This window comes from Nestor notabilis, unplaced genomic scaffold (genome assembly GCF_000696875.1).
Source record: "Nestor notabilis isolate BGI_N333 unplaced genomic scaffold, ASM69687v1 scaffold16282, whole genome shotgun sequence".
Classification (NCBI taxonomy): domain Eukaryota; kingdom Metazoa; phylum Chordata; class Aves; order Psittaciformes; family Psittacidae; genus Nestor; species Nestor notabilis.
The window spans coordinates 11,443-26,581 of NW_009919857.1; the positions used below are offsets into that span (position 1 = coordinate 11,443).

The window sequence follows — 15,139 nt, forward strand, 5'->3', positions numbered from 1 at the left end:
GCATGAACTCAAGGCAGCCTCCTGGGCAGCTCCGTACACATCATCCTCCTTTCAGCTGCAAAATGATGTGAACCAAACCAAACGCAGCCTGTGTGCCCTACAGCGAGCACAGCTCCCTGCCAGCACACCACACACACTCCATGGGTAGGGGGTCTGCACCTCCTGGGGGCACAGCCCCCTCAGGCCTCACCACCACAAGCGCCTGGTTCATCGAGGTCAGTTCTCAGAGCTCATCAGTGGTGCTGAGGTTTTGCACCCTTCCCTTCAGAGTCCATCACGTCAGGGGTGTCATTCAGAGCCTGGAGGTCCCGGTGATGAGACAGGTTCTCTTTGTGCTTTTGGTCCACACCTGATGGAACATCTACATCCCCTGCCGAGGCACCATTGCTCAGCACAGGAGGTGGTTCCCCTTCATAACCCTGAGGAGTGTTGAGCATCGGTGTTTTTGAAGCAGCATGTCCTACTTTAGACAAGGAGGAGCCTTCACTGGGCAAAGGACCATCGAGGAAAGGAAGTTTCTATACAGATGAAAAGACAGTAAAAAGAAATTAATGGAAGTTGTTATTCCCAGATGCTAGAGATACACAAAAAACAACTGCCAACACAACAGTTCTGTGCCAGTGCCTCTTCTTCAGCTCAGTAATCCAGCATTGAAGTACACAAGCATAGATCCTTATATGTTTGTATCTAACATCATTGTTTAATTAATAAAAACTAAAGTCTTCAGCACTCACATTAACCTATCAAAGGACACAGATAGTTCTTCTCATTGGTATATTTTTAGATGACTCACTAATATTTTTAGGGGGTTTTTTCGGTTGGTTTGTGGTTTATTTGGGGTTTTTTAATACACAGAGAGGATATTGTGGACAGAGCCTCGAGCATAAAGAAAAGCCACACTTCTCCTTGCAGGCAGCTGTAGAGGACTATGGAGGGTTGACTCTGGCTGGATGCCACATACCCACCAAGTCACTCTTATCACTCCCCTCCTCAGCAAGATGATGTGGGGAGAAAGTAAGAAAGAAAAATCCTCAGAGTCAAGACAAAGGCAGTTTGATGAAGGACAAGCAGTGGTCGTGCATGGAAGCAGAGGAAAACAAAAGATTTATTCTCTACTTCCCATCAGCAGGTGATTTCCAGCCCCTTCCCAAGGAGCAGGGCTTAGCACATGCAGTGGTGGCTCCAGAGGCCAAGCACCAAAATAACAAATGCCCCTTTCCTCCTTCTCCTCAGCAAAACTGCAGCACTTCAAAACCTGACCACACTCTTTTTGTTTCTCTTTGCTGTCTCTGCCAAGAGCGAGATGTGCCCTTCACAGAGACACACACAGCTCCCTGGGGAACCTCATCAGAGCTGAGCACACCGTGAAGCCTGTGGCTGTTTATTGTGCTGGGTTGAAGGAGAGAAACTGGTTATTCTGGACACAAGATCTCTGCCCTCTAGTACCACAGAACACAAGCAGCAATTCCACATCTGGCTTTAGCAAAGCACTTTGAATCTGAGGTAGCCCCTTTTAGAGGCTAATTCAGCCCACACCATCCAGTTATGTATTGGCTATTGCATGAAAGCCAACTTAAGGAACTCCACTGTTTTAATACCTGTGTCTTGTGACTAAGAAGGCAGGAAAGACAAATGAGGGGATGAGCTGAAAACAAGAATATTTCTGTACACTCATGTTATTTATGTGGGGGAAAACAGGCCCATTCTTTTCTTCTCTCCTTGAAGTTTGATGTGAGTGGAGTTGAAACCCAGATGTTCTTTTTAAAACTCCTTCATTTAGAAAATTAGAACAGCAGGAACGTGCAACAGAACCTGACCAACCAGAGCTTCTACCTAGCAGGTGAGAATTTTGGGTAAATCAAACCCATTTACTGTAGCAATGTTCTTTAACCCCTCATTTTGCCCAGCTCTGCCCAGCTTGTTGAAACCATTGTTCAGTGCCAATGTTCAGCCCCAAGCGTATTTGCCGAAACCACTGTGGTTTTAGATATTATTAAGATTCAGGACTCACATTTTCCAGTTCAGATGCATTGTCCTCCAGTTTCATCTTCTGGCTCATGCAGCTTAGCAGATAATCCAACACACACTGTTTTGGATGCATTCCTTTGTCAAAGCGGTTATACATCCCACACCAAAACCTCAAGGACAGGGCAAGGAAAGGGAATCAGATGGTTATTTGTACACTACTGGCCAACAAACAAACTAGATGCTGTTTAAGAAACAAATTTCAGCAAATTAAGATTAGTAACATTCTAAAAACCTGCCACAGCCTTGGACAGAACATTCAGTATCAGTGGGCAAATGTTCATAGGGTTCAAAAATACTTTAAGTATTTTAAGGTCTAAGTATTTAAGTATTCTGAGGTTATGATCCACATGTGCTGGCACCAGGTATTAGCAGTAAGATGAAAACACACTTTTCCCCACAGCAGACTCACTGGAGGCTTGGGCAGCTCACCCTCAAGTCCTCAATTTGCTGTGCTGTTATCAAAGCCCTTTGCCTGCCAGTAACCACACATAGCACTTAAAACCACATTTACATCCCTCCCTCCCTCCCTCAGCATGGACCAGGAGTGAGGCAGAAAGCAAGCAGCACTAATCAGTGCAGCTCTAACACCCCAGGCAAGCAGAGACATAGCAACAAGAAATCCTTTACCTGACTGCATAAGCCTGGGTGTGATGGGCACTGAGACTCCTGTTTAAAGGACTTCCTTAATACATACATTAAAAGTGAGGAAAGGAAGAACTTTGTTTAACAACTGCCAACCCCTATCATGTAAATTTGGCAGAGGAAGCAGCCAGGGGGTGCATGGGGTCTATCTACACATCTGAAGTTCTTTTCCTTGTCTTTCCTCATAACACCAAAGAAAAGGTATTATTTTAAGTTACATTACCTGCACTTATTTAGCAGTTACCTGTGCACTACTGCTCCCAGTTTATGGATGGGGAATGGAGGGGAAAGGTAGAACAAATGCTCATCAATTAATTTATTAAACCTGAATTGCCAATCTACATTGCAATGGAAGAAATGTCCTTCCTCCCTCCTTAAACAAGGAACTTACTGGAAACAGAAAGGTAGTGTGTTTGGTTGAAGCTCTTTGTAAGCTGTAAATCCTTTGTACAAGGGATTTCTCAATTCTTGCTTCTTCTGTAAGAGGAAAGGCCACAGAGAATGGGTCTTCTCAAAGATTCTGTCAATTACAAATAACAGCTCATCAGTAAAAGAAAGAATCAAGTTAAAGGGACTAATAACTGGCTGAGCTGAGCAGAATCAGATTAAGGAAGTTAAGAATTATTTTTGCACAGTATCTGATTAATTTCAGAAGCACAAGATACATCACTGAGGAATATATAATCACTTAAAATGGACTCTATCCAGTCCAAAAGGGGTATCTGCAAGTTATTACCTTGGTCCAAATTAAAACATCCGTCTTCAGGGATATAACTCATCTATAAATTGTTTTCACACTGCAGAACAGAAGCATCCTTCCAGACAAGGTTACTCTCAACCAATCTACAATTACATTAAAAACACAAACACACAAACCTGCCCTTTTCCTGACTTTTAAAGTGACTTCTAGACTGCTGGCTCTCTAAACCACTAACTTGCCAACTCACTTCAGATCCTCACGCTCCTTATGGCAGGTCCCAAGGAAGTTGCCAAACTGGCAGGAGTAGACATGGTCATGGATTTCAAGAAGGAAACGTTCATTGAACTCAAAGGTGCACGGGAACTGCTGCATGAGCTGCCACACACATTCAATGAACTGGGTGAAGACAGGGGAGACTTCTTTGGGGTCACCATCCAAATGGCCACATCTAGAGAGATGCAAATAAACCAGGGTTAAGTCCTATGTCACGCAACAAAAACCAATCCTCTTACCATTAAACCACTGGAGAGTTTTCTTCACTACTAGAATAAGAAACTATTCTGCAGAGACAGAAAAAACCCATATGGTTTATCTTAGAGCAAGTGCACATTAAGGAGTGCCACCCTCATTACTTATTCTCCAAGGATATCTGTTAGGAGCAAAGAGAATTGTGCCATGTCCCTTTCTCTAAAGTCAAATTAGCCATGGAATAGCCCACATAACAGAGTTGCAACCACCACAGGAAGTATCAGGAATCCTTGAGCCTATGCTATCATGTCTGCATATGATATGGTAAATACCACATCAAGGTAATAACCCTACTAGATGCAGGCAATTACAGGAATCTGCTTAAGGAATGCAAGTCAAATGGGGTTTTAGCACTATACTGGGCTCAGGTTTATGCCTTGAACTTGATAAAAGTTCAAGTCCTGAACAAACAGAAGCAGAGATTTTCTTCCAGGAGGTGAATGCAGAAGAATCAAAATGTCTTGCCAGAACATCAGCACTTCTCATGTAATGTGAATGTGACTTTCCAGGTAGGAAACCACTCAGAACTCAAACAATTTGGTCAAAACTGTTTGATCCTGTAAAGTAATATAGTACAAAAGCACTGATGAAATAACAAACCCAGCAGATACTGGCTTTGTGTTACCAACTCCAGTATTTTCCACATCTTTTCTCCTCTGTCCTGTATATTCATTTATATTTTTCATGAACCTGAAAACACTGCATTAGTTTCCCTGTCAAGCCTTCACCCAGTCACTACACCCATAACGTGCTGCTCTTACCTGTGTGAGAACTTGTGGCCCATTGCAATCCATTCCTTCTCTATCAGAACCTTCAGTTTCAAAACAGAGATGAGAAAAATAGCATTACTTTGCTTAGAAAAAGCAAAAGGAAGCCTTTGATGCTAAAGTCAGCTACCTGCTGACCCTCCTGGTATAAGGAGTCAATGGAAACAGTAATTGTGATTTATAGATTAGTTATCCACAGTTACTAGCACAATATCAATGTGGAATCACAAGTTATTTCAAGGAAATCCAGTACTATTTTGAGGGAGTTTCTATGTTGTTAGAATCATAATATATGAACACACTGAGCTAAAAGAATTAACAGCTTAATATTACACTATGTACTATTTGATTTGGAGAAGACTATTGTGATATTCAGCAAAATCAATCAGCAACTGGAATGCAACAGATGTTTAACACACAAATACGAATCTAAGAAGTACAGCTGTGTACGGAGGAGCTCAGGATGAAATCAGAATATGGTTATTTCTGTTTTAAACAGAATGCCTGTGCTATGTGTAAGAAAACAAGGAAGCACTATTTTCCTTAAACACGTCTCATAAGAAACCAAATGCCTGATGCTGAATCCATTATTACTTGCCTTGCAGGGTCATATTTAAAGATCAATTCCTGACACCATTATCCAGAGACTTAAAGAACAAAAAGGCAGAAATTCCCAACAGAGGTCTTTGAAGTTATATTGCTTTTCAGATTTTCCCATTCCCGATACTTCTGTTGCATTTACTGAGGAATAAGCATTCTCCTGGGATTTGTGCATATAAACCATTTGCTCAGAGGACAGACAAGCATTTGTTTGTTTTAGTTACTGCTCCTGCTCCTAATCAAAAGCACGTTTCTTAGTTCATACAGAATTGTCCAGAGTGCAGCCAAAGCCCAGGCAGATGTTTCACACTCTGATGTCATTTTAACTGTCAGACAGCAGTATAATCCAGAGCCAAAATAATAACTAGTAATGAAATCAGCATAGAATGCAAGGAAACAATCCCAACAGTGCAACACACAGGGAGGAGGCAGAACTTGCAGTATTATGACTTCAGGGTTTCTTTTAAGGAACTCTTGAGAGAGAGCAGCAGCCTTTCAGGTGTTTAACAAAAGAGGAATGGAAGTATAATGTCACATATTGCTCTGTATACAGTGTGCCAGCTTCAAATAAGCAGCCTGCAGTAGAAGCAAATGGTCAAATTTACGTGTAATGGATTTAAAAAAGGTCTTCAACAACGCAGAGTTTTATCTGACATACAGGTTATGTGCTGCCCTGTGCAGAAAGAATGAGCTCAGCCAACTTTAAATCCCAGCAGATAAGAGAACATTCACTCAGACAGTCTTAAATGACAAGCTGCTTCACCACTTTTTTCATGGATTGCTGCCAGAGTTGCATCCCTTGCTCACTTATCCCTTGCTGAAATCTCATTAGTGGCTCTGACATGGACATTCAAGGAAACAAAGATTTGGGAACTGTAAATCAAGTGTGTTTTGTGCCCATGCTGTTCAGGGCAATTAAACTTGTTTCTAGAATCAAAGCTGCTTTTATATAGGTCACCTACTGTTTGTTCCAGGAAATGGCCCAAAACATTCAATTAGGGCCTGTTTACAAACCCAGGAAGCACTTTTTGGTTTTAGAATTCCAATGTTTGTGTTCTTACCATGAAACCTTTAAAAGTCCTGTAGAAAGGATCCAAGAGGAGGCTGGCCAGGGAGCAGACCTGCGCCGTGCGGTCCCACCCGTCCGAGCAGTGCACCAGCACACTGGCTTTCTCATCCTTCACAGCCTGTCAAAAGACACCACACACACAAGTTGAGCAGCTTTCTCAGTGTGTTACTGCAGTTAAATGCTATCCCTTCAGCTGCATTTACCTGACTGGCCTGAAACCCAAGAAGAGTATTTGGCATTTCCCATCCAGGCCATGGAAATGCACCAGTTCTGGGCACATCACCATCAACCCACAGGAAAACCCAACCACAATAAAGTGCCATGGTGTGCCCCTTGTAGGCAACAGAGGCTGTCAAGAAACAAAAACCCTCTGATCTCTAAATGCTGGGTCTTCTGCAAGGCCAAGAATTCACAGTTCCCTCCTCTGAGGAAAAGATTTGGTGGATAAGTAAAGAACAATAACTGGATACACAAGGACAAGAGACTTCAAGAAAAATTATAAGAGCTTATCCCAACTTCATCCCATATGGATCACCTTGTGCTGATGGCAGAAGGAAACACTAAATAGCTTCCTGCTGGCTACAGAGGAAAATTGGAGAGAAAAGACAACATGTACAGAAGGTCTCTACTCTCGCCACGTGCTGCCTGCACACTCTCTATCACTGAGGAGCCAAGTGCCCTGGTGACTTTTCTCCTTCTGCCTGACCTGCAAAGCCACAAACTCTGCAGAAATGAGGACTCTGTTGAACAATCAAAATTAGCAGTGCCCACACTGCACAGAACCAGGAGAAAATGAACTGCTCTAAACAATCCCTCATTTAACACACTTCAGAGCAGTTCAGTAACTAATGAGCACAAGGTTATGAGTTGTTTGCACTCGTAATAACATGTTAGAGACATTTAGAAAGGTCACTTATTGACACTGTGACTTTATTTGTTTCAAAGGAGTTCTAATAAAGCCTAGATAACTGCAACAAGCAGTGGCAATGCAGTGCACAGGACAACGTCCCAACCCCTGCAGCATTTAGCTTAGTCACAGGAAGTAGCCAGAAGTCAGCCAGCTCGGTGACCTGCTGCCATTCTCCAACTGCAGGCTTGGTTTTGAGAACTCAGGCCATTCTGACCAGCAATGTGTTCCCACCTTCTCTCCAGAGACATCTTCCAGCCTTGGAGCAGTCCCTAACAGACAAATACATACTTAATTCACCTCAGGTTGGAGTACAGTTTTACCTTGGCAAGAAAGACACCCGCATCCATCACAGCCTTAATGTGCCGTAACCAACCCGAGTTCTCCAGGCCAGTGAGGAAATCACTCATGGAGGGGGACTTCATCTCACACACTGAGAACACAAACAAAGGAATTAGCAGACATTCCATTAACAACATCTTTTTCTTTTTCCCACCTCCTCATTATCTCTTCACAGCACCAGTGCTTGGGAGATCCCAAAAGCTCACATTTCCACACTGTCAGCAGCAACATCCTGTCTGAAGGACACAAACCACTGGCTCCAGGCTTAAACACACACACCAGCAGTTTTTAGTTATGAGAGAACTTGAAGATCTGAAAATATCCTCCTCCTCTTTCTAAAAGGCAACTCATTACTTTTTCAGCTGAGGTTTTTCTAACAAAAGAAAGTGTTTAGTGCTGTTTCTTCACTATAAGTCACCTTCACACACACATCTGACCACCACCAATGTGCAGTGACCAAGGACCTGAAGAAAGGAGAGTTTTAATTTAAAGAGAGAAATAACACATTAAACCTTGAAGGCAAATCAGATGCTATACTGAAAGCCAGCACAGAAAATACTTCTAGTAATGCAGCTCAATAGCCTGTAAGCACCAGTGAGTAAGCTTTTTATCACTGTCTGAGAAGAATATGGGAGTAAACAAGTATTTATTCTGCTCTTCTTCCACCACAAATAAATCTGCCAGAACAGGCAATTGAGGACTTGTACTTGTCATCAGGACAATCTCTTGGTTGTGTGAATAGCCTCATTTTTCTCCAAGGTCACCACAGGTCCTGCAGTGCCACCTGGCAATTGGTAGCATCAATTATTCAGCTACTGTGAGGCAAGATGACCATTATGCTCCTTACTAAAACATTGCACTTGTACTCTGAATGACAGCACTTGTATGAAAACTAAGCACAGGGACCAAGCAGAATGATTTGCAGCATCTCCTGTGCACAAGGACAGCAGCAGTGCTGGAAAGCAGGGAGCAGAGCACACTGGTGTGATCCAAGCTGTGCCATCACCTTTGATGGAACCTCTCCAAAACTACATTAGTGACAATACAGGCCTGATTCACCTCTTGATCTGCAACAGCTCAGATAAGCATTTCTTCTGTGCTCCTTCACATTTTTCCCTAAAGTCCGCAGTCTCACAGAGCAGCTCAATATCCTGAGCAACTCTGCATTTTAGTATCTATTTGAATGCACTAAAACATGTCTTTAAGACATTAAAACGTACTGAAGTCCAGTTAAAGGAATTGGAAATAAATCAAAAATAAGCACTACGTATGAGATTAGATTGTCTGGAAGATCATGCCAAAATTAATTTCAAATCAGAAATACTGTTTAACACTATATAACTCCAAAGTAAACACAGCAAACCCCAGGAAAACATTTCTTCAGTGGCCTTATGCCAGTTCTCTTTCGATAGCTCACAAAGTAACAGTACAATGCAGTATTTCTGCAGCCTTTTAATTTGGCACATGTAAGAAACTGACATTTGCTGGACCTGGGGTAATGAAGAGCGGCCACTTGCACAGCCTGCACCCACCTTCCAGCAGTTTCTGCAAGCTGCTCCTCATCACATGGATGTTCTCTATGCCGATAAATTTAAAGCGGATGTTATCATAGTTATCTTCATTCTCATAGCCCTTCCCTGCAGCTCGGTTGGCCATGGCATTTAACTGTCACAGGCAAGGGAACAGGATAGGAAAGAAAGAAAATTATAGCAAACAATATGCAGAAACAAAAGAGTCTGTTTTGCAAGTCCTTCTTTTTAAGTCTCCCAGAAAATACATTGAACAAAGTTGTACTTCCCACCTCCCAGACACTATTTCCAGCTGTTTCACTAATACTATGCCACTGTCTCCAGTCCATTATTCATATGCTAAGACTCATTAAGACCCTGGACAGGATTTCTTAGGGTGAGCAGCATGAAAATCATGCTCAGTTGCACAATATTGACATTGTGTCTGCCTCTACATAAAAGATTCAGACAGAAGCATATAAAAGTAAACCTAGGAAAGCCATTTGTATGAGGAACATACATACATGATGGTATAGAAATAGTAAGAGAATTCCAAAGTTTTTCACAGACATACATGCACAGATGAAATAAAGCCACCTGAGGGAAACATAGAAATATTCAAGTTGAGCAGAAAGAATACAGAAGCCAACTGGAACTGCAAAAAAGAAGCAGAAAAGAAGCCAGCTGCCCTAACGGTCACCCAAGCCAGTTCAAGAGCTACCAGGAAATCTTTAGAGGGGACCAAAAAGAACCCAAAAGAGCACCTCAACCCCCCATATATTAATTTGGGAAGGAGTGATTTGAATCCAGAGAAAAGGAAGAGTCAGATATGGTATAAACATCTCCAGAATAACTGAACAACTCTTGTGGTTCAGTTTAATCACCCAAGACACGTGATGTTAGAAAGAGAAATGTGACTTATTTCTCCCTTCTTCATATAGTTTAGAACAAAACTGCCATCAATGATAGATGTCAGTGAAACATCTATGATACTGGAATGTATAGTTTAGAACAAAACTGCCATCGATGAAAGATGTCAGTGAAACATCTATGATACTGGAATCTGTCTGAACCAAAACGACATGCAGCCATTCCTATGAACATCCATATAATCACAGAGTAGGTTCTCTCTAGGAAACGTCACACTACAAAAAGCCAAAATACATCTCGGAACATCAGGTGAAACATTCCCCCTTTTCCCAAAAAGATTTCTTCCCTTCTTGCCCTTAGCCATAGTTAACAAGATCTGTAGTTTCTCTAAAATAACTGCAATGTCTGAACAGTGAAGCAGGTTCTCAGAAAGCTCAATTTTAAAGTAATCAGAACAGTTTCAAATCTTTGTATTTCAGTAATTGTGTACTATGAAAATCCTCCTATTCTCATTTGCCTCCCAACCAACATGCTTACAGGAATCATTTGAGTTGGTTTCTGAATTCAGATCCTCAAGACAGTCACTACAGATTTAATCTTCCTTCAATATCCTCTTACATAGACACCTCAGCAATGAAATTCTAGCCCCGGATAGTGACTATGGATCAGAAAAGCTGAACTGTATTGAAGTTCAAGCTGCACATCATGAGAACACAAGTGTTTCCACAAAGGCAAAAAAAAAGGAGGAATTGCTTTACTCCATTGTTACCAAACTCCAGGCAGCCCCACTCCTTCCCAGGTCTGCTGACAAAAGCACTTCTGCCTGGTGGAACTGAATCCTAAAGGCTTCTCTCCAACTCAATGTATTAAGGACCAGCTCTCTGCAGGAAAATGCTTCACTGTCTCAGCTGTTCAAAGTTGTCAGTTGCTTCACACAAACCTCAGCCCAGAATACTCCAACATTCTTAACACCACTTAACATTGCCGGTTTATTATGCACAAGCATCCATCACATCAAGGCACCAGACCAGGAGCCTGATACTGAATTCCTGATTCAGGACTGCCACAATTTAACCTACTGCAGTGTAAGAGAGTTGTGAAAGAAAGAACTGGGAACAGCATTACTACTTCAGGCACAAGCTTTAGAAGTAGCCACAAACCCCGTGAAGATACCTTTGGCCTTGTGTCTACAACATACATGAAGGGGCTCCCAGGGTTGGCTTCTCTGATGGCCTGCAGCATCTGTTCATCCTCCAGACAGCGCGCGCTGAACCCGGACAGGGGCTGGCTACAGCGGCAGATGGCAGCCTGCAACACACAACACCCCACCTTTGCCTGCTTCCACGTGGTCTCTACTGGACTGCCCCAAAGAATACAGTTTGTTGGGCTTAAGTGTCCCATTCCCTGTTTCAGTAAAAGCCTCCTACTTCCATGGACATACAGAAATATTACTGGAGTATTTCTCCAAGCTAGATGTTTGGGAATCTTAAAGCAGCGAGCTCTGCTGCAACCTCACTGCTGTGCTCTCAAACCCACTATGCTCCACCTTATGATCAGTACCTCAAATGTTAGCATTTCTCATGTTTTCTACCTGGTTTCTATTATCCAAACCATTTATTTCCACAACTTTGCTTATCAGTTGTTACTGTGCCATGCTCAGAACTGCACTGAGTATGCTTTAGGGAAATTCCAACAGTCGCCAGCACAACTCCACACAGTTGCCCAGGTCAAAGCACACTTCCTCAGGAAAACAATCATTTGACTGACACAGCATTTTCCTAACATCTGCATCTAAAACATGCTGAGACAGCAAAGTTAAAAATTTACATTCTGATCTTCAGTGGAAACCTTCACTTATTCTGAGCCAGTGGGGATTTATTTCGGGGTGGTTCCTCCTCTTCAACACTAAGAAAATCCAGCTGAGTTAATATGTATTGTATTAAAACACTACTCAATATAGCAAAGAGTAGGTTAGAAAAACCTACGTAAGAAGGCATTGCTGAAAGCTGATTAAAAAAAACTCCAGCCAGGAAGCTTAGGAAGTTTGTGCTTTTTGCACAGCCCTGGATGTGTCCCAAGTGTTTGCCTTTAACCAGCTTATTCTGTGACTCAGAACAAGCCAGAATTAAAGGTGTTAAGAGAAGCACAGTTCTCAAATGTGAAGTTAATATGCTCTAATAATTACCTCAGATTTTCCTTTCACTAAAAGGGGATGGACAAGAAGGAGAACCCTCACTCCCCACAAAGACAGCAGACAGTGAACAACTAACATTGTTTTCTTTGAATAAGTAAGAAAGCACCGGAATCCGGCCTCTGCTTCTGAACCGTGAGCTCCCGATCACCACTGCCTTACTAGCAGCTCGAGGCACCACTATTTCTGGAGGATACGTGTTGCAAACCTAAGTGAGAAGAAAGAAAAGAATCCAGATATTACTGCTTAGCAATTCAAAATGCATGAAAAATTCATCTGTAGCTTCTGATCTAGCATTTATGAACAGCAGGAATAGATTGTTTGCTGTACTGTATCTAACACTGTCTGCACCTCAAGTTTCAAGTCATTAGAAGCATTTAGAAAAGCAACACAGAAATAGGTGCAAAATAAAGCAATGTGGTGAAGGAAATAACCAGCGCTGCATCTGAACTTTAAAAAATGGACTGCACAGTGCACAATATATATTAAAAGGAAGTTCTTCATGTCCATAAATCTTACGAAAGCTCCTGATTTGTCACAAAAAGCTATATTAAGAACAACTATGTTTAAAAAGTTCCCTCTTATTCAACTTGAAATGAACTTCCAGCATCCTCAGAAACCAGTTTTGTCCTTTTTCCTTGAAAAAGTACAGTCTTTGCAGCAGGTACTTCACAGATAAGCTGTTCTCCAAGTCTGGCTTTACTTTAGGCTTGACATCTTTAAGTTGGAAACCCTGAGGAAATTTGAAAGCACTGGCACTTGAGAGTTACATACTAGCAAGTATAGCTTCAAAGTGATTAATACTTTAGATGCTCACATTCAGATGCCCTAATCAGCTAATGGAAAAAGCATTTCTTGCATTGTTTCTCAATTCAGGCATCCAAAGATAGAGTCATTTAAAATTACCAGTCACTTCTGACAGCACAGGCTTGTATTTCTTCAACCCAAACCGCAAAAGCAAAGAAAGCTCATGGGGGAAGGGAAGAGAGAACAGGGGGAAGTGATTCAGGACTTAATATACTGGTATCTTCCTCAGAGCTCTTTGTTTTGTCTTTTAGACAGAAAGCTCTGACTGTACACAACATCAGAAGAAAAAAAAGGGAAATACAGTAAAGTAGGAGTTTGAGTAAGCTCGCTGAAAAGTGCTTTCATTTTACACGGTTTAGATCCAATCTGGCCAGCCTTACAGGGGAGAAAGAAGAAAGCAGCAGCAGCAGCAGCAGCCAGTTAGGACTGAAATGTCCAAGAGCCCCGAGTTAGCAGAAGATCCAACCAAGCAAGAAAAAAAAAAAAAATATGATTTCTGCTGCTGTTCTTTCCTTCCCTACCTAGCCCCCTTCCACTCTGTCTCATTCCCCACCAAGCCAAACTGCTGCCATTTATTTCTCCTTCTACACATCTGCCACCAGCCTGGTGGGACAGGGCTTGGAAATGTCAAAAGCAGCAAAGGGTACTTCCAGTTTTTTTTGTAACAGATGGTTTAACATTCCTCTAGAAAAACAAGTATCTGATACTTTGCCAAGGGGATCAAACCAAGCCAAGGTGACTCTGCAGCTCTGTTCTATTCTTCCATACAATCATTATCCTCAACTTCACATCAAGACAATGCTGCTTCGATCAGAGCCAACTGAGCTCATTTCTCCCCTGAGGGATCACTTATGCAGCAGCAGGACTGCTGCATGTCCTTAATAACAAAGGAGAGATACCACATTAAATGACTACTTTGGGCAAAAATTACCTCATAATCTTTATTAACATCTGTTAGTTCCCAGTAGTCGTTTGGAATTCCCATACGCTGGTAATCTACTTTTAAATCAACCAGCTTCCATCCAATCTCCCGGCTCTCTTTAGACACTTTAGGATTATAGGAGAAAGCATAAAGTTCTTCAGGTTTTGCTGGGAAGAAGAAAGAAAAAGATTAACTAGTTAGAAGTTTTCTTTCTTTACTTTGTGTAATTCTCTACTCCAAGCAAACTTAGACTGACTCTCACTCCTTAAAATGAGCACCACACAGAAGAGTAGAGCAATTTTAAGTATCTAAACCTCACATTTACAGGTTTTCATTCAGCAGAGTACCAACAATTCATATTGAACTCCCCAAGCATTTCCAATATTCAGTTCCCACATGCAGGGAGAGGACTAAACCATTTTGTTAGAATTAATTGAAACCTCAAAGTAGTAATTTTTCCTGATCAAATTATTTCTTCCTGAATTCACTGCAATAAGCATGTTAGATGAGATTTATACCATAAGGATTAATTCATAAATGAAAATGTCTACTAAAAGATGTATTTTCTGTGAAAAGTTCACACACCAGCTCTTGCACACCTGGAAGTTCATTGCTCAACAGCGAGTTTGGAGCCGCACGGAAAACTTGACAGACAGCTTGAATATTCCTGTCACCCAACAAAAGCTTCAGGCCGTGTCTGACAAATGCTAATTTCTTCCTCCCCCCATCTCCACCATCCCAATGTTCTTCCCTCTCTTCATAAAATGCAAATCCAACCAATAACTCATTCAGCTGATTCCCAAGGCAGCAAGTGCTTCAGAGTGAAACCTGTCAGAGTCTGATAAAGTAGCCAGGTTACTAGACAGGTAACCCATAGCTGTCAATCATACCTGTGCAAATCAAATCATTATATGCTCTGACAAAAGCCATGAAGGAAGCATACATATAGGAGTTTCAAAGCAACAAAAGAGAACTTAAAATCTAGAAAAAGAACAAAAGAAAAACCTACAGCGCTCTACGCAAACAGCCACAAGACAAAAGAAACTGTTGGAAGCCTCAGCAGCGACAGCTCCTACGCCACAAGATGCTACATTAAGTCTCTGATTTTCAGAACTGAAAGAATACTGACAGCTTTTAAACTTGCCAGACTTCAGACCTAGGAAAACTCCAAAGCTCTTGGAGCTTCGGAGCACAAGGGGGAACGGACACAAGCCTAAATATCATTAAAAAAAACCAAACTCAGCAAAAAACATTCCTG

General features: G+C 41.8%; 1 protein-coding gene across 1 annotated transcript in view; it reads right to left on the reverse strand.

Annotated features, from left to right (window-relative positions):
* Window positions 1-233: 233 nt before the first annotated feature.
* Window positions 234-15,139, reverse strand: part of MTMR8 (myotubularin related protein 8) — a 16,584-nt gene continuing 1,678 nt past the window's right edge. Inside the window, exons 3-13 of the mRNA XM_010010429.1 lie at window positions 13,891-14,048; window positions 12,232-12,360; window positions 11,135-11,269; window positions 9,116-9,248; window positions 7,565-7,674; window positions 6,327-6,452; window positions 4,660-4,709; window positions 3,618-3,818; window positions 3,062-3,190; window positions 2,012-2,138; window positions 234-518 (exon numbers count right to left, since the gene is read on the reverse strand). Coding sequence (XP_010008731.1) covers window positions 234-518; window positions 2,012-2,138; window positions 3,062-3,190; window positions 3,618-3,818; window positions 4,660-4,709; window positions 6,327-6,452; window positions 7,565-7,674; window positions 9,116-9,248; window positions 11,135-11,269; window positions 12,232-12,360; window positions 13,891-14,048 — 1,583 coding nt within the window. The remainder of the gene's footprint in view (window positions 519-2,011; window positions 2,139-3,061; window positions 3,191-3,617; window positions 3,819-4,659; window positions 4,710-6,326; window positions 6,453-7,564; window positions 7,675-9,115; window positions 9,249-11,134; window positions 11,270-12,231; window positions 12,361-13,890; window positions 14,049-15,139) is intronic.